This window comes from Lupinus angustifolius, chromosome LG14 (genome assembly GCF_001865875.1).
Source record: "Lupinus angustifolius cultivar Tanjil chromosome LG14, LupAngTanjil_v1.0, whole genome shotgun sequence".
NCBI lineage: Eukaryota > Viridiplantae > Streptophyta > Magnoliopsida > Fabales > Fabaceae > Lupinus > Lupinus angustifolius.
This window is the reverse complement of record NC_032022.1, coordinates 9,423,913-9,444,201: the sequence shown is the minus strand read 5'-3', so window position 1 is coordinate 9,444,201 and position 20,289 is coordinate 9,423,913. Positions and strand designations below refer to the sequence as shown.

Below are 20,289 nucleotides of genomic sequence, written 5' to 3'. Positions count from 1 at the left end.
GAACATATGTGAAGATTGCATCATAAGCAAACAGACTAGAAACACCTTCACATCACAGATCTCAACAAAAACAAGCAAACCTCTAGAAGTGGTGTACACAGATGTGTGTGGCCCCTCGGAAGTTCAATCCATTGGAGGAAACAACTACTTTGTGACCTTCAAGGATGACTTCACAAGGAAGCTTTGGATATATTTGATTAAAAGGAAGAGTGAAGTGTTTGAAAGATTCAAAAGCTTTAAAGCACTTGCTGAAAATTAGAGTGGAAATAGATTGCTACTAATAAGAAGTGATGGTGGAGGGGAGTATGTCTCAAAAGAATTCACTGATTTCTGCAATAAATAAGGTATCACACATGAAGTAATAGCACCATACACACCTCAGCATAATGGTACAGCTGAAAGAGTGAATAGATCCCTCATGAACATGGTGAGAGGGATGCTGAAAACAAAAGAGTTTCCCAAGTGGTAACTGCAGCCTATGTGGCAAACAGAAGTCCAACAAAGAGATTGAAAGGATCAACACCTGAAGAGGCTTGGTCAGGAAACAAACCAGATGTGAAACACTTGAGAGTCTTTGGGTCAATCTGCTTTAGGCACATACCAGATAACAAAAGGAAGAAATTAGATGATAAAGGAGAAAAACTCATTTTCCTAGGCTATCACACAACTGGAGCCTACAAAGTATTTGATCCAAAGACTAACTCCACACTGTATAGCATGGACATCAAGTTTGATGAGACTCAAGCCTGGAATTGGCACACAACAGAAATCTCCTCAAACTCCTCAGCTAAAGTGAGTCAAATGAATCTAGAAGAGACTCATGAGCCACAAGAAGATGGTGTAGATGATGAGCACATCAATGAAACAAGAAACAGACCTCAAAGACCAAGGCAACCACCAACCAGGTTGAGAGACTATAAGGTATTCTCTGATACTGCAATCACAACTATGAAGGAGGAAATTGGATCAATAGAAAGAAACAACACTTGGGAACTAATTACACTTCCCAAAAGGAAGAAGGCAATTTCAGTCAAATGGGTGTATAAGGTGAAAGTAAAACCAAATGGAGAAGTATCCAAGCACAAAGCTAGATTGGTTGCTAAAGGGTTTTTGCAAAGACCATGCCTAGACTTTGATGAGGTATTTTCCCTAGTTGCAAGAATTGAAATTGTGAGACTTGTTGTTGCAATAGCAAGCTTACTAAACTGGTCCCTTAGCCAACTAGATGTGAAGTCAGCCTTTCTGAATGGTCCCTTGGATAAAGAGGTTTATGTGACTCAACCTCAAGGATTTGAAATTCCTGGACAAGAGATGAAAGTATACAAACTGCACAAAGCTCTATATGGACTTAGGCAGGCACCAAGGACATGGAAAAAAGGATTGATGCCTTCTTCCTAAAACAAGGACTCACTAGATGCACAAATGAACATGTTATCTACATCAAAGAATCATCCACTGAAGCACCAATAGTAATATGCTTATATGTGGATGATTTCTTGATCACAGGCTGCAATGATGAGGCAATAGAGAACATCAAGACAAAATTGAAGCAGGAATTCGAGATGTCAAATCTAGGAACTCTAGCATACTTCCTAGGAATTAAATTCACAAGAGTTAGAAGTGGAATTCTGATGCAGCAGAAGAAATACATCACAAAAATACTCAGAAGATTTGGGATGCTCGAATGCAACATTGCCACAACACCAGTTGAAGTAGGTAATACCCTGTGTAAAGGGAGTCTTAATGAAGAAATAGTTGATCCAACATTATTCAGACAAATAATAGGGTCATTGAGGTATGTGTGCAACTCTAGACCAGATATATCCTATGGAGTCGAGGTAATTAGCAGGCACATGGAAGATCCTAGAGTCTCACATATGCAAGCAGCCAAGAGAATACTTAGATACTTGAAAGGAAGTATAGACTATGGTGTGCTCTTTCCTAAAGCTGGATAGATGAAATAGAAGGGCATATATGGCTACACTGATGTTGATTGGTGTGGAGACAAAGATGATAGAAAAAGCACCACTGGTTATTTGTTCAAATTCGAGAATGCATCAATCAGTTGGAGCTCGAAGAAGCAAGAAGTTGTGGCACTCTCATCCTGTGAAGCAGAGTATATAGCTACCTGTTTAGGAGCTTGCCAAGGCCTGTGGTTGAAGTCTCTGCTCACTGAGATAGGGGTAAGTACAAGTGACACGATGATGATATTTGTTGATAACAAATCATCAATCAATGTAGCCAATCAAGTTGAAAAGGACAACTTGGAGTTAGAATTCTGCACTTCCTTAGAGCAGCAAGCAGATGTCTTTACAAAGCCACTCAGAAGAGAAGTGTTTGAGAAGCAAAGAAGGCAACTTGGTGTCATGAGTTTATCAAGCTTGAATTAGGGAGGAGTGTTGAAGTTCATTGTATAATTCCATAGCTTATAATAGTATAGGATAGATTGGACCTTGAAGTATTCAGTTGGGCCTAGTTGTTACTAAACTTTCTCTTAATAGAATGAGGTAGTTAGGTTGGTTATTAATCCCAACCTACATTTTCCAGATTTAGTTCCAACTCACTTTTCATTCATTTCTTTCCCTCTTCTTTCACCTTCTTCTATTTTACGTATAATTCTAACATCCAAAGTTATGACTTCATTATTCAAATTCTTATACTTATAGATAATGTTTATCATCAATTTCAATGTTAGACTAATTGAGTCCAAGTCTGAAAAACTACAAATTTATACATCGATCACAAGCAAAGTCTTGCCAATAACAAATTTATGGGTGTCCCCTAAAATTAGCCTAGGAATGAATATATACCTTGATCCCCCTTAAACTAGTAAATGGGTGCCTTAAATCTAATTGATGAGACTAAATCTTGATTTCTCCCCCTCATGCATTTGGATTAAGTGGTGTTAGTGGGGGCCATGAGTCTCATGACAATATATGCCTCATTAATTTATAATTAGATCTAACATATCTCTGTTTTTCAATTGCCTGACCAATATTTTAGCTATCAACTCATTATGCACCCAAGTTCCTCTTCTAAGTAATGTAATATAATTTCAATTAGTGGTTTATTAATTAATGAGTAAATTATGTCAATATCCCTAAGTGAAATTACACAAACTATTTATAACTTTTTACAACCTACACAAATCACCCTTGAGTATATATACATACATTGACTATCCCGTAAGAGATATGTGTAATTTCTTAAACAAAAATAGTGACAAATATAATTAAATCAAACAGAATATGATATATCGTAAATACAAGTTCAAATAAAATAAAAGTTGATGTCTATTCATTATTTTTTATTCATTACATACTGTATGAACAATAATTTAAATTACTTTTATATCCTGCTTTTCTATTCTATTTAAGAGAGAACTAAAAACTTCTTTTTCTTCAATTTTTTATAGTTGAAACAGTCTGTAATGAATATTTAGTTCTCTTATGATTGAAAATGTTTTTAAGATTGGAACATGACCTCAGTCATAAAGGAAAAAAACATTTTCATTGTGTCAAGACTCGTCATCTAATTTTAATATAAAAATATAACATAACGCATGAGACTCTTACATAATGAAGTCTATGGAAGGTACATAGATATACATAATCTTATTCTCATAATTCCCAAATAAAGAATTTGTTTCCCGGATTTAAATACCTCCAATAGACAAACAACTTTTCCACAACCTTAAATTTAAATCAGTTTTGAAGAAAAAAAGGTAAAACAAAATGACAATCACACAAAAACGATGATTATTTCATTTTCTTCCCATTTCCAAACATGGGATTCCCAGGCCCTTTTTCTTTCCTTCCTCATTTTCTCCAAATACTTAGGAGTTTGCCTTGTTCTCCTTGGATTCCCCCTCCCAAACTCTTTCTAAACTCTCCTACAAACATAACTTAAGTAACTAATTCACATAACAAAATAAAAATGGAAAAAAAATACAATATTCTACAGCCATGTCACATGAAACTTCCTTCAATTGACACAAAACTCTATAAAGTGTACAACATAGTTACATAATCACTAAAAGTTCAATTTTTGTTAAAGTCTATATGATGACTTCTGATCTTGCCTAACAACTACGAATACAAGAAAATTGTACAACTACAAGCATGATATACAAGTACCTCTTCAACCATTTCACATGTTTATTCCCTTCTAGGTGCTCCATTAATGTTTTAGCAGCAAAGTTCATATTTAAGGATCCACATTTCTGTGCCAAATGTATCAAATCTTCCACTGCTATTAAGAAGAACTGAGGTCGGGAAGCAAGAAGGCAAACCATCTGAATTTCGGGGTCTTGAGTTGTCCTCAATGAGCTCAAGTTCAGTCGTGTTGAACTTCGAATCTAGCTTCATGTTATCTCTACCAGAACAATCTAACCATGAGATGTGGAATTTCAGCTTTATTATTGCAAATATTAGAGTCATCCAACTACTAGATCAAATATGCCAACAACCAATGTGTTGGTTAAATGGGAGAGGCTTGGTCCCTTAACCATGTGTTCCTGAGTTCAAACCAAAAATTCATGTGTGTGAGAAAACACTATTGGGAGAGATTCCTACTTATGTCTGATTATGTTCAACAAGATTAGCCTCTCACCTACTACGTGAAAAAGGGTACCCTACGAATTAAAAAATATATGCCAACAGGAACAGCAGTGTTGACCGGAAACCATAGAAGAATGACACAATTAATTCAAAATCTCACATGAACTCTCATCAACCCAAACTTCTCATCAAAATCTCGCAAAATATGAGAAAATTAGTGATATCTCTGATTGCCCACCGCAACCACCATTACTACTAATTAACAGTATTACCTTATATACGTCTTGACCTCTGCTGTGGAGGGTATCCTGGCATCCCCATTTGTTCTTTTCTTCTCAACTGTTCACAGAAAACAGGAATTTATCTCATCGATAGAAAATAACAGACAAGTTAACCCACTGCCCCCATTTCCAAATAAACACTAAACCTGTTGTTGTTGATGGGCCTGTGGAACACCTCGTTGCATTGGGATTCCACCAGGATTCATTCCAGGACCCATCCCTGCCTGAGATGCGAGATTATAAGCCTGCATTGCCTGTTGAGGCATTCTTTGCATGCCAACTACATTCATTTGCCGAGGGACAGATCTATTGGACAGATGACCACCTGGTATGCTGCCTGCTCCAGACGAAACCTGAAACAAGAGTAGGAAATATACACATTCAAAAGCATGTTAAGTTTGTGGATGTTCAATTATGTTATACAAAACCATTATTTACTAAAAACAATAAAAAGGCATAACTTATTTAAAGACAGCTTAAATTTTAGTAAGGAACCATAGCATCCATTGACAGAAACAGCTCAGGATATTATTCACGGTTAAGTAAATCCAATTAAGCATAGCAACATGATTGAAAATGTTCATTTCTCCAGAATTCATTGCTGAATTGCTCTCTAATTTCAAACCTATAATAACATGACTCCACAAAAAGAAGATTCAACAATATAATTAAAACATATTGTTTAGTCTCATGATACAACCTACTCAACGAAATCTTTAAATCTATAATGAGACTTTAAAGATCGAGATGGATAAATGATATATTAAGTCTGCACTAGTTCCAAGAGGGTTTTCTTTTATTAACAGCATACCGACTGTGGAGGTTGCAAGTTGGCTGTCCCTTCAAAATCTGTTGTTGTGTCCACTGGACGTGTAGGATAATTCACAAATGTCTCTCCAGGTTGGCAGGGTACAAGTGCACTGGGTAGTAATTTAACACACGTGTTTAGTTAAAGAAAATAAACATTGGCGGAAAACATGCTTCATGTAGACTATGTGTGTGTGAAGAGATACTATTTTGTGAGAGGAGTTTTAATAAGAGAATGAGAGGAGTGAATCTTTGAGTCTTGACCATACAACTATACATGAATAGTTAAGATTAAAAATTATTTAAAGGTTATGCAACCACTCGACCATTTAAAAAAAACCACATGCATTGATGTTCCAATCTTGACCATTCATTAAGATTCACTCATCTCACTTGACATGGCCCTGGCATATATGTGAGTAACTACGTGAGTTATTACATATTGTTTATTTATTAATCTTCAACACTAAGGAAAGTAACCAACAGTCACAGGAAAATGTTTTATCCAATGAAAACTACGGGGAAAGACCAAACGAGAATAGCTGAAAGAGGAAGAGAAGAAAAGGCCTTACTTCCTACCAGGTTGTGGTTCCATTCTGAAATACCTGATAAACAAAGCATAAGAATGCTTAAAAGATGATAGCTAAAAATGCAATGAAATTAATTTCATAGCCAATCAAACTGGACGTATAAAAAAGAAAAGAAATACAAAACAATATAAATGGAATCTTGCAAAAATAAAAACCAATTAACAGTGACTAATAAGGTGCCTTAATCTTTCAATCAATAGTCACAATGCATAGTTTCTAATGCAACTAACAAACTTTGCCTCAAGGCGGCAACTAATTTTTAAGTTTTCACTACCATACAAGTCATGTTGCTGAAGTATAACTGCAAATCAGCATCCAGTACTTATCAGAATCAGTGAGTAAGCAATATTTTGCAAGCTCTCACAATTTAGTATATGTATGACAAAAATAAAGGTAGCTTACCAGAAATAATAACCAATTGATAGAAAACGACCTATCTATGAACACATGCCTGGAATGCTTGACATGAAAGGTATTTATTGAAGAGCCAGGCAACATCCCCAGGGAAAATATTGATGAACTAATTGGTTGATGAAATATATACACTGAACTGACTAACAGTCAGCATTGATATTGTGAAAATGACTATTACACACTGTAAGATTTAGAAACTCAGAGAAGAGAGAAGAGATAATCTGATTTTTGATATTGTATTGATTTATGATTTCTTGATACAATGAAGAATAGAAGCTAGGCTTCTATTTATAGTAGTGCAACTTCTACTGATGCAGTTATTTTGGCAGTTACAAAAGTGTAACTGCCACTAACTGTTTTCAACTGATTTCAACAATAAGCAACTAACTACAATATTCTGGACAGCTAAGCAAACTAAATATACACCTTATACAAACGGAAAATAACACGACACATTATTCTAATATTCCCCCTGAAGAAGCTGTGGGTGTGTTGAAAACCTATCAACCACTTGAAGCAACTTTCTTATGTCCAGAAACCATGAGTTAGAGAGTGGCTTGGTCAGGGATCTGTTGTCTGAGCTTCAAATGGTACATGCTTTACTTGCAAAAGCTTAGATTGGACTTTGTCTCTTACAAAAAATAGGTCCAATTTAATGTGTATTGTCCTGTGATGCAGAATAGGATTGTGTGCCATGGCCACAGTGCTGAAATTGTCACAGAGAACCAGAGGACATTGATGGGCAAATTTGAGTTCCGAGAGGAGTGACTCAATCCAAATGAGTTCTTGAGAAGCTAGAGCTAGGCTTCTATACTCAGCCTCAGTACTTGATCTGGAAACAGTTTGTTGCTTTTTAGACCACCAATAAACAATATTTGGTCCTACAAATAGGCAAGTACTTGAGATAGATTTTCTATCATCTGGATCTGATGCCCAATCAATATCACAAAAGGCTGTGATGGATAAAGAAGAGTGAGGATTAGTTGGTCTAAATTGAATACCAAGAGTGATAGTTCCTTGTAAGTACTTCAGAATCCTTTTTACTGCAGTCCAGTGTTGTTCCAAGGGATTGGATATATATTGCCACACTTTATTTACACTGAATGAATGCAAGATCTGGTCTTGTAATTGTTGCATATTGAAGTGCTCCCACTATAGATCTGTAGAGTGTGGGATTGTCAAAGGGTGAGGATCTAGTCTTTGTCAGTTTACAAGAAGAAGACGTAGAAGTACGCAATGGTTTAGCAAAGTCCATATTAGCTTTTTTAAGAAGGTCCTTGACATACTTTGTTTGAGAAAGGAATAGAGAACCATTAGACATAGGTTTGACTTCAATACCAAGAAAGTATTCCAGGGATCCTAGCCTTTTTAAGGCAAAAGCATTATTTAATCTTTCAATAAGTTGATTAACTTGGAAAGTAGAAGAACCTGTGACAATGATATCATCCACATAAACAGGTACATAAAGTCTGAATGTAGATGAAGTGTGAATGAACAATGAGTTGTCACACCTGCTATTGAGGAACCCAAACTGAACCAGAGTGCTTTTAAGCTTCTCAAACCACTATCTTGGGGCCTGTTTTAAGCCATAAAGAGACTTATGAAGTCTGCACACTTGAGTCTTATCACCATTATGAAATCCAACAGGTTGAACCATATAAATGCCTTCATGTAGAATGCCATTTAGAAAAGCATTGTTAATGTCTAGTTGTTCTAGAAGCCAGTGAAACGTTACTGCTAAGGTGAGAAGAATTCTGATAGTGATGGGCTTAACAACAGGGGAGAAAGTCTCTATATAATCAATATCCTGTTTTTGATGAAAATCCTTAGCCACAAGCCTGGCTTTATACCTGTTCACTGTTCCATCAAGATTTTCCTTAATCCTAAACACCATATAAAACCAATAGCTTGTTTTCCTTTAGGCAAATCAACTATGGACCAAGTGCCTAACTTCATTAGTGCAGTGTATTCTTCTTGCATAGCCTGAACCTAAAGAGGATCACTGAAAGTACTTTTGATAGAGGTTGGCTCACTTTGAACAAGCAGCACTCTAGGTACTCTACGAACAAATAACTTATCAATTCCAGACTTAGATCGAGTCTGCATGGGATGAGTGGACTGAGGAACAAGAGAAACAGAAGGAATGGAAACAAACTCAGAGTTTGATATTGGTGACACATTGTTTGATGTTTATGGCATAATGTCAGGTGAAGAAGGATGTGTTGGTGATAAGGAAGGACACACAGGAACCTGATTAGGCGAAGTTGTTGAAACTAAAAAAGGAGGTGAGTGTGGAAAAGGAGTAACAGTGGGACCAAAATCTGTAGAACTGAAATCTTTATTAACAGTAGTAGTGTGAGGATAGAAGTGTGTTATTTGAGGAGGATGAGATATGGGAGAAGACACAGGTTCTGAATGTGAAACAACTGACTCTTTTGAGGCAAAGGGGAAGACATACTCATTGAACACAAAATCTTTTGAAACGTATAGTCTGCCATCATGTGAAAGACATTTGTACCCTTTATGATGAGTGGAATATCCTAGAAAAATACATTCAAAAGACCTGATTTGTAGTTTGTGATTGTTATAGGGTCTTAATAAGGGAAAACAGGCACACCCAAACACCATAAGAAAAGAATAGTCAGGTTGTACTCTAAACAACATAGAGTGAGGAGAGGACTGGTTTAGGGAAAATGAGGGTAATCTGTTGATAAGAAAAACAACTGTAGTAAAGGCATATTCCCAATATGACATATGCAAGGATGCATGAGTAAGAAGTGCTAAACCAGTCTCTACTATATGCCTATATTTTCTCTCAACAGTACCTTGTTGATGGTGACTATGAGGGCATGAAACTCTATGAACAATCCCTAGTGAGGTTAGATTTTGGAGAATCTAATTTGTGAGCCTTGGCACAACAAGCAGAACAAAAATCAAGTGATGTTTTATTAGAGTGTGAAATATTACATTGTTGCAATACATTCTTTACAGCAGCCTCATGGGCATGTCCTAGTCTATAGTCCAAAGTAAGTAAGAAGACAAAGACTTAGGACTACATAAGTTGGAACTATTGGCATACAAAGGTAATGCTGAATTGAAATTACAATGAACTGAAGAAGAAGGTGTAACAAGACTGGAAAAGGCATAGAGTCTCTCTGCAGTGAGAGAACCTTGGAGAAGAACTTGTTTAGTAGCCTGAGATTTAACAAGACAATGGTTAGGATGAAACCCAAAAAAACAATGATTGTCCTTAGCAAATTGAGATACATTAAGCAAATTTTTTGTAATGGTAGGAACAAGTAATAAATTTTGTAAGGACATAGAGACATTAGGATCAAAAGGTGACTTAAAGTAAGCATTGCCACTGCAAGTAATAGAGGCTTTATGGCCATTACCCATGTAAATGTGATCTGAGACAAACTGCTCTGTAGGATCAACAAGTAATGTGGGATTAGCTGTTAGGTGATTTGTGGCACCTGAATCTGGATACCACATGGATGTCTTGTTGAAATCTTGGACAGTACTAGTAACATTCATTACATAAGGAGGTTAATGAGAGTAGGAGGAATCTGGTCTAGCAATAGCTTTAGAGTGTGACAAATATTGAGTTGAAGAGTGTGGATGATAAGGAATTCTTGGTTGATTGTAGGAATAGAGAGTTCCTTGGCCTTGAGTAATGAGAAGGCATTGCATGAGCTGAGATGTGTGGTGCTGGAGGATGACCAAAAGAAGCATATGGATCTGAGGACTGATTTGAAGTATTGTAGTGATGACCATAAGCAGAAGGCATTGTGTAGGAAGTATCATAGAGTGCATAGTAACACCAGGTCACATTATGACCATGTTTGTTGCAATAATCACAAAAATATACTGAAGATCTTCCTGATGACCTACCACCACGACCACGTCTGCCAAAACATCCCCCTCCACGAGATCCATTATGTATTTGACCTGAAGGACCCTGGAATGAAGGCACTGAGGGAAATCTTGCACAATAAGGAGGATGAGATGGTGGAAAATAGGCAGTGTTGGTCACAGAAGCAGAGGATTGAGTAGGAGAAGGCTCAACAGTAGCAACATTAGCAGAAAAAGCATCAGATACAGTTTTATGCTTATTTTTCACTAACCTGGATTCAAAAGTTAGAAGAAACTGTTCTAACTCATTAATAGGAGGATGAGTTTGTCCTTCAATGGTAGTGATGAGAGGATGAAACTCTTCATTAAGTCCATCTAGTACAAAATCAACATGTTCTTCCAAGGTAATTGGAGTTCCAATTGAGGCAAGAGAATCAATCAACATCTTAATTTTTGAGAAATAATCAGAAATGCAATTAGATCCTTGTGAAACACTACGAAGTTGTGCCCTAAGTTGTCGACTTCGTGCTTTAGTGTGAGCATTGCAAAAAGAATGTAATTTGTGCCAGAGTTGAAAGGAAGAAGTGCAACCAACCACACGAGGTCTTGTTCTTCCTAGCTTAAGAATGCGAGATTGATTTGATGTTGAATACAATATGATTCATGAAGAAATTGTGGTGGAATTTAGGATTTAGAACAAATCGAAGAACTCAATTTGCTTTTAGAACAACTAGCATGAACTGGCTCCAGGTTAAGTAGTTTTTCTCGGTTAGTTTTGTGATTGGAAGAGGAAGAGAAATCATAGGAGAGAGGGCTTGAACCGGTGCGGCAGAAGAAGAATTTAGTGGTGAATCCACAGAAGGAGGATCAATAGTAGCGTCAGCCATGAAAAGCTCTTGATACCATGTAAGATTTAGAAACTCAGAGAAGAGAGAATCTGATTTTTGATATTGTATTGATTTATGATTTCTTGATACAATGAAATATAGAAGCTAGGCTTCTATTTATAGTAGTGCAACTTCTACTGATGCAGTTATTTTGGCAGTTACAAAAGTGTAACTGCCACTAACTGTTTTCAACTGATTTCAACAATAAGCAACTAATTACAATATTCTGGACAGCTAAGCAAACTGTATATACACCTTATACAAAGGGAAAATAATACGCCACATTATTCTAATACACACAGGGCCCCAAAAGGGTGACAGATACATATTATATTTTGCGACTGAAATGGTGAAACCTCAGTGGATAAGAGCAATGAAATTACACAAAATTATCTAACTCAGAAGCAGCTGGACAAACTTAAATGCCTATTTTGGGTAAATATACTAGTTTAGGGAAAGCTTCTGAACTTATTCTGTGTATGAATACAACAATCTGCTAGCTCATCCTCAATAAGTTTCACAACTTCTGGCCAGAATATATTGAATACAAAATTAAGATGGCCAGGACACAATTTTCAGTACACCTTTATAAGCAGACCATATCAATAAATAAAAACATGAAAGAAAAAAATTTGAATCTCATCTAGATTTCTATAGATAGAAGAACAATCATTAGCCACATAAATGTTAAATAGTCCTTTTCCTCATTGAGCATGTAACTTTCATACAAGAGTAAAGGGAGAACAGAAGGAGACTTACTCATGCTCCAAAGCTTGTGTGGCTGTTATACGCTTTCGAGGATCATAGCTGGACATAAAAACAGATCATCATAAAACGAAGAGATAATTTTCATCAAAACAGAAAGTCATACACCACATCCACAAGTACTACATTATAAATTTTTAACAAGTTGAATTTCATGTTATAAAACTGACAAAGTCAAATTTAGTTTTGCTAGAACGACTGTAATGGGAATGCATTAATGCAATTAAAAAAATAATCATGTTTGTCATTAAAAAATCAAATGACTACTCCTGCTACCCCAGCATGGTATGCCAAACCAGGAAGGAATAGAATAAGAAGAAAAATCCAGCAGCACTATTTCCCTTGGGGGTGGCAGTAATGACAGTGGCAGTAGGGTGACAGACAACAGTGGCAGGTGGAAATGGCAGCAAAAGTGGTCATGGTAGTCATGACCGGGGTAGGTTTAGGTATTTCGAGATAAAAAAAAAGACACAAGGTATACCATAACTTTTGCTAGCAAAGGTATAACGGTAATTCCTCTCAATTAAGAAGGAATGGCCATTCAACTCATTCCCTATTCCGTTTCCGTAGTAATTAACAAACACACTTTGAGCTTATTCCCATTCCCACTGCCCTCTTACCACTGACCTAAACGTAAAATAAGTCATTGATGATAGTACAAGTGAAAATCAGAATTCTAAAGATTGTTCAAAATAAAGTTAGTCAAACTATTTTTTAGGTGATTCTTTCTTTAACAGAATTAAGCAAAAGAAACAAAGTATTCACCAAAGAAACCCTTTATCAAAAATTAATCATGCAGCTCCTGATGTCCTTCTCGTAATTTTTTAGTTTAGTAGAGATGATACTTGAAATCATTCTCAATATCAACAAATTCCCAGAATTTAATATAAAAATAATCTTTTGTGGCTAAGATGGCGAATATTGATAAGAAAATCAGCTATGCTGCAACGGTGCAACCTTTATCAAACGGAAAGATTGCCACATACATTTGACCAGCATTATGGTTATAGCAACTAAAAGAACTTAAAATAATTCAAATGAGACAATAGAAAGAGAAATGGGTAGAGTGAGGCTAATGAACTTGTGCACTTTAACTAGAAGAGCAACTAGAACAAGGACAATAAATGATGATGATTAGGCCACAAGTAAAAAGTATATCAAAAAACAGAAAACCACCCTTACATATTACCACCTAAGCAATGAATGAAATAATACAACTTAATTAACCGATGACAATATTAGAGAAGGGTGTAACCACTACAAAACACATGTATGGTATCACCCTTCATTTAATTTTGCATCACTTAAATGGAAAAACTAAATACAGCATTTTTGGTATTAGGCATAGCAAAAACTTTCTCAAAGCTTAGAAGAACATACTTACTCAAGCATCTTTGACAAGAGGTCATATGCCGGACTTTTTGGAGACAGGTGTACAACATTACAGAGACTAGTGTTGTCACTAAACAGAAGAAAAAATCCATTAACTACATTAAAAAATATTAATTTGTAACTTTGTATGAACAGAAAATAATGATCTTACTATTTGTGTCCTTGTATATGTTGCACATCTTGTTGCCAATGGAGAAGATTTGCTAATGAAGGCCACTTTTCTAATGTTGGATGGCCTGGCACAGTAACAATGTCCAAGATGCAGGTCTGGACTATTCATCAAGAGAATAAACATCTCCCAGCAGGGAGAAAGAAAAATGGTAAGCAGATAAATTACCTAAAACCTTGAATATTTTGTCAAGTTGATCAAGCTGCACAAGTGAAATAAGGATTGTTTAAAATAAAAATAAATAAACTGACAAGGCTATACAAGTGTAGGGATTACTTCAATAACAACAATTTTCAGCTATAGAATCAGAAAGCTGTAAGTTATAGCATCAAGTACCTGAAAAGGATTTGGTGTACCTTTGACTTCTGCACCTTGAAATAAGGGCTTCAAGGTCAACAACTCAGCAAAAATGCACCCCACAGCCCACATATCTAAATGTATATTTAAGGAAAAATGACTAGACCAATTCCTGAATTAGATTATACAGACACTTTCGCTATTATACACAGAATTCTATCTTTGGATTATGTATACCACAGTCCCCAGCATCCACATGGAAAAATTCAAAATTTTCAATTAATTAATTCAGTTAATACCATGTCAACCTTACTTGCAGACCCCCAGTATGACATCTCAAGTTCAATGAAAGCTATAATTTATTAAAGCAACAGCCTAAGTCAAACTAGGGATATCAAAAGCATAAAAATTCCAGTTACAAAAAAAAGTATGTATGTATGTATGTATCCATATGAAAAACTTCACGCAAGTGTAACTCTTGAGTATAAGGATACCAACAGCACTGGTATAATGTTTTGCTCCGAGAAGCAACTCAGGTGCACGATACCAGATGGTTACAACAACCTGCATGTTAGAATTTCATAAATTCAGGAACTTCAACCATCAAACATATGAAGCTCATAATATGGTACTAGTGCACAGCTAACATATGATCAAGGATGAAAATATGCAATCCATGTTTAAGCAGCAACATGTCAAGAAACAAAGAGATGAGGTTGCTCATTCAGCTTATAGCAGAAAGCTTAGATAATACAAGCCTTTAATGTACTCCTGTCCATATTATATGCTTACTCACACTTGGACTTCATAAATCCTAAAGCAATCTACATCCCCTCAGTTTTCCAGTCTTCAGATTCTGCCACATCGATATTTTACCGACTTTTTTATTTTTCAGACTTTTCAACCTATTATTGCTATGACTCTTCAGACTCAATTTTAAACTGATAAAGCAGTCATGTTACAGAAGAGGAATGGGTTAAAACGTCAACAGGGTCCACGAGCACATGGGAGGAAATCTTAAGAGAGATCTTAAAACCCAGTGAATCCATTTAAGACTCTCAACCCCATTGCTGTAAGAATGAGTCTATAATTATGACTCCCAAAAATCTTGCCTTAACACTGGGGATGCCCCAAGAATATCAATGAAAATTTTATCGAATACAAAGATGAAATTATAATATGTGCGGACCACCATGAAAAAGAAACTCATACCCCATTTTCAGATAATGGCTTCAATGGGGCTTGATAAATCCTTGCAAGTCCAAAGTCAGCAATTTTAACAATCCCATGTTCCTCCCCATCACCCATAACCTGGTATAGAACGTTCATTAATGAAACAAGTGCACTAACAAACCTGACACATAAATTTGACCCCAGATGTTTACTTGTAACTGTACAAGAATTAAACACAGAAATGAAGTCCAAAACCATACCAATATATTTGATGGCTTTAAATCTCGATGTATTATCCAATTACTACAGGTAGAATATAATATATTAAGTCAACATACAAAGTAAAGAAAGGAAAAAACCATCATAAACTTCACCAAAAAATGGCTCACCTATGCAGATAGTTTAATCCATTGAGCAACTGCCATAGTAATGATTTAACAGTGTACGGATTAATGGAATGGTTGACTTTGTCTCTATGATGTCTAATTATTTCCTGTCATTCAAAATCAAGATTGCAATTTTAACACTGAACTAACAAGAACAATCAATTTCTTGCTATATAAATGTCTCTTCACATAGAAAATTGAAAGAAAAAAACAACATCCAAACCTTAATCCTACTATTTGGACTCCGCTATATGGATAGAACGATGTCATAAAGGTCTATTGCAAATTATTTCATCGACAAAGCATTGATCATTGTATATTTCCTAATTGTTTTGCCTATGATGCTTCCCTCTTCCTTTACAAATTGGACAAAGCTCCATTTGGTCTACTCTCCTTATCGGGACTTGTAACGGTCTCCTCCGCAAATGTCTAAACTACCTAAGGTGCGTTTCTACCATCTTTTCACAATAGGAGCTACTCAAACTTTCTCCCTAATACATTTATTTCTAATTCTAACAGTCTCCTCCACAAATATCTAAACAACCTAAGGCGCATTTTTATTATCTTTTCTACATTAGGAGCTACTCCAACTTTCTTCCTAATGCATTTATTTTTAATCATTTATGTCCTCCTCTTACTAAACTTACACTCTATCTTACTTCGACTTATACAAAATACATGTTTTTCTAAAGCTTGTATTCATATTTCTAATTTCTCAATTAATTCCTCTCTCGAGTCCCCAATTAGAATAATATCATCCACAAAAAACATGCTTTATAGTATTTGTTCTCGGATATGCTCAATTAGACCATCCAAGACCCATGTAAAAAGTAGGGGTTCAATGTTGACTCTTGTGTAATCGTATGACAATAGGAAAATCTTCTGAGACCTCATCTTATGTTCTTATATTGGTCTTGACCTCATCATACATATCTTTGATTGCTCTAATGTATACAATATAAACGTCTTTATTCCCTAGAGATTTCCACAATACCACTCTATACACCTTATCATATGTTTTCTCAAAATCAATGAAACCATGTGCAAGTCACTTTCTTTCTTTTGATACCTAACCATCAATCATCATCACTTTGACCAATCAGAAAAGCTAAAGACCACGTGTGGGGGTAAAAGACAGTTTCAAGTTTTCCTAAATGGAAATTCACATGATTCTCATACAGCACTGTTTAATAATTTTTAGAATTTTTCATATCTAAAATCCACTGCAAAGCCCATAATATGTGTATCGTACAAGAAACAAACACAATATCAACTAACTTTATCTACCAAGGTCGGAATGTCAAAACACAAGATTAGAAAAACACCTTCAAAATCTACATATCAGAAACTACACCTTTTCATGTGAACCTTTGACTTCAAGTCAAGTTAGTGCCTAAGTAGAAATTCATTTTAACAAAGGGCATGTCAGTTTTGTAATGATACTCACATAAAGGTCATGTTCGGCGTAATCGAAAGCCAGATACAGAGACATGTCTACATGATTGATGTGAACATTCACAAGCTTCACAACATTCTCGTGAGTTATCTCCCTCAGCAACTGCACCATCAAGTGGAGAGAAAAAAGAAGAATAGCTCAAAATAAAAATCAATCCAAACCCTATGCAATGGTTCCGAAAACTAAAAACACAAAAACAGTTCAGCATCTCCACAATCCAACGAGTAAATAACCTCAATCATCATATACATACTAGGAATCATGGATATGGATACTGGATACCGATATATATAACAGTACACAAGTATTTTGAAGTATTTGTGTTAGATTCAATATACACATATATATAAACAATTTCTTCAAAAACGGAAATAATGTATTCCAATAATTTCAGCAACTTTCGTTCCAGATTTCAAAATTTCATTAGCATGAACCAATCATAGAAGATAAATAAATAGAAGCACCATAATTTCACGAATCGCGGTTGGGGAAACACCGTCGCCATCTTTGGATTGCTTGAATTTCTTGATAGCGATGGATTTGCCGCGATTGGTTTGAGATTTGATGCGAGCAAGGAAGACGAGACCATAGGTTCCTTCTCCGATCTTCCCTATCAGATCGTAATGTTGCAGCCACTCCGGCTTGTTGGTGGTACTGTTCGTGCGGTTGCTGGAGCCGTCTCCCATGGCTCCGCCGCCGTTATTCACGGTTGAACAAGAAACGGCGAAGCTTAAGACCCTGTTTGGATTATTAGATAAGTGGTCCTTCTAAAGGTACAGGAGTACTCTTTCTAACAAACTCATGAATGGGATTTATGAAATTATATGGAGTTATAGTTTATTTAAAAGGGGAAAATAAGTTATTATAAAGATAATGAATTAATGATTATCTCAATTTATTTAATTGTAAAAAAATATTTTGGATTTTATATTTTAATGTTTTTCATCAACATAAAGCTTTAATTAATAAAAAAAATTGAGATTTAGTGAGACATAAATAGCAAGATATTGATGTATGGAAGTATAGGATAGCGGATTTCATAAAAAACTCATTTAATATAGAGAATTCATTTTGGAAGAACCCATTTAAAATAACTTGAAAGGCTCCCAAGGATAGTAATGATCTAAAGGATTATATATATTTATCCATATCTACTTTTTAATGACTTCATCCTCATACATTTGTCTTGACCTTAGGATTCGCTTGATGATTAGAGTAGGATAAATAATAATGAGATGATAGATTAGAATAAGATTTTAATAGGATGTGAGTATGATAAACTCTTATCATATCAAATTAGATATTATATAACCTTTATTTTAATATGATTTTTTTTATTTAATTATTTTGTACAAAACCACTTTTCCACATTATCTTCTCTTTTATGCACTCCTCTTTTAATAGAGAAAAAGTTCTCTCCGTTATTGGAGAGGGGTGTGCAAAACAGAACAAGAAAATGAAATGACAATTATATCATTTTTTTTATACTTGCAATGATATTTCAATCCTTAAACCTAAGTGTAAAAATAATATTTCCCTCTCCATTAATCTCTACTCCTTTTAACAATAACCCTTAACTCTCTCATGACAACAATGTGTAATAAGATAAGCCATAATGGACGATTTGCTTGTGATGCAAGCTTGCAACCTATTCTATTTAGGGAGCATATCTGTTGTTTTATACAGTGTGTCACTCTACGTACCACCGACTATGATTGGTTGAAATTTTTTATTTAAGTTAAAATTTTAATAATTAAATATTTTTTGGTCAATCACACGCAACGACATATAGAATGGTACAATCTTTTGAGACAAAAAATGTCATCCCTTTTGCTTCCATGTGAACTACAAGATAAAGTACTATTTCTACCATATTTTATCCTAGCTTCAATTTCTTTAAGCTTTTCAGGATTATACAAGTTAAATTGTCAATTACATCCTCTCAAGATATTGGTGGAATGTACTTTATTTTTTAAGACTAAATCTCAATCATTTGATGTAAAAACACACTAATCAAGTTTTTATCTCACAGGATGAGGTCAACTATTTGATGTATATACACATTTTTAATTAATACTTCTTCTAATATCAATTTGATAAAAAAAAATCACTATCCTCTACCCCATATATATTATATGTTGTAATTCTAAGATTCTTATCCATTTTTCCTACACATTCAAGTGAAAAACAAGAACATCTACTATTGCAAGTATATCATTTCCCTTTCTTTTCTTCTTACATTATCTTGTGATTCTCTTCCTCGTTATCTTATGGAATATACTCTATTTTGTTTTCTGTTCCATCCCAGTCAATTGGATACCTTCTCCGACCAGGATGGGACCCACCTAACTAAACAAGGCCCAAACAAATATGGACTAGACACTTACATCACTCTCACATAAGTCTCATAATCACCTCTAACGCTTCATTAAATGCATCCTTCAATTGGACTATGTCACACCACCTATAAAGCCACTCTGACCCCTTGGGCCAAGCAAGTCCAACATGGAGGCTTATGGCACCTCGCATCAAATATCATTGTTCTTAACACCTCATTCAATGTACCCTCAATTAGGCTCTACCACGCCGCTTGTAACTCCAACATGTCCCCTCTGACAGTACAATCATAGGCAGACCTACTATGTGGCGGGGACAAGTCTGCTACGTCCCTATGACACCTGCTATTAATCATCATCAACCACTGAATATATGACATGTCGCCACAACATTTACCATAAATAGGGGATGTCTCATTGCAAGAAGTATCTCATATTATGACACTCTCTCATATCTTAAATATTTCACTTACTCTAATAAGCACATTAATTCTCTCATTCATTGCTAGCATTTACTCTCATTCATTCTCTAGTAATCTTTCCTAGATTCATATTGACTTAGGCGTCAGAGAACCTTTTTAGGTACCTCCCCCGGCTGGTCCATACTCTGTAGCTACCAGATTAGAAGACCGTAACACCCGGATATCCAGATCCGACCAACCGAATAACTAATAAAGAATATTGACATTGTCTATGGCTTACCTACACCATGGTGACCACCCGAAACCAATTACAACCCCTTAGTCAAGCAGAACCAATTACCACAAACATGCTTCTCAGCAACCACACTCTATCTATCGATCCTCCAACACAAATACAACCTTATCAACAAACCAGCCAAAGCCACCCTCCAAACCCTGCCCCAGAACCACCCACTACCCAACAACTTCTTCAAATGATCCAAACTCAAGGCCAAATCATC

At 35.6% G+C, this 20,289-nt stretch overlaps 1 protein-coding gene and 1 long non-coding RNA gene across 4 annotated transcripts; one reads left to right on the top strand and one right to left on the bottom strand.

Annotated features, from left to right (window-relative positions):
* On the bottom strand, positions 4,053–17,842 carry LOC109326908 (cyclin-dependent kinase E-1-like). 3 transcript variants are annotated; one of them, XM_019559805.1, is made up of 16 exons: positions 17,496–17,842; positions 17,023–17,133; positions 15,579–15,682; positions 15,450–15,492; positions 15,229–15,327; positions 14,511–14,580; positions 14,056–14,150; positions 13,888–13,921; positions 13,702–13,786; positions 13,543–13,620; positions 12,153–12,200; positions 6,220–6,252; positions 5,652–5,760; positions 4,987–5,193; positions 4,832–4,898; positions 4,053–4,516 (listed from the first exon to the last, which is right to left on the bottom strand). In XM_019559805.1, the coding sequence occupies exons 1-15, from the start codon at positions 17,715–17,717 to the stop codon at positions 4,833–4,835; spliced, it is 1,404 nt and encodes a 467-aa protein (XP_019415350.1). In that variant the 5' UTR covers positions 17,718–17,842; the 3' UTR covers positions 4,053–4,516; position 4,832. The 3 variants fall into 3 exon arrangements, with proteins under 3 accessions (XP_019415350.1, XP_019415351.1, XP_019415352.1); XM_019559806.1 differs by lacking the exons at positions 15,229–15,327; positions 15,450–15,492; positions 15,579–15,682; XM_019559807.1 differs by lacking the exons at positions 4,053–4,516; positions 4,832–4,898; positions 4,987–5,193; ... (1 more) ...; positions 6,220–6,252; positions 12,153–12,200 and adding an exon at positions 12,238–12,589.
* LOC109326909 lies at positions 12,596–13,651 on the top strand. The gene is made up of 2 exons (XR_002105295.1): positions 12,596–13,493; positions 13,524–13,651. It is a non-coding gene; the product is annotated as an uncharacterized LOC109326909 (long non-coding RNA).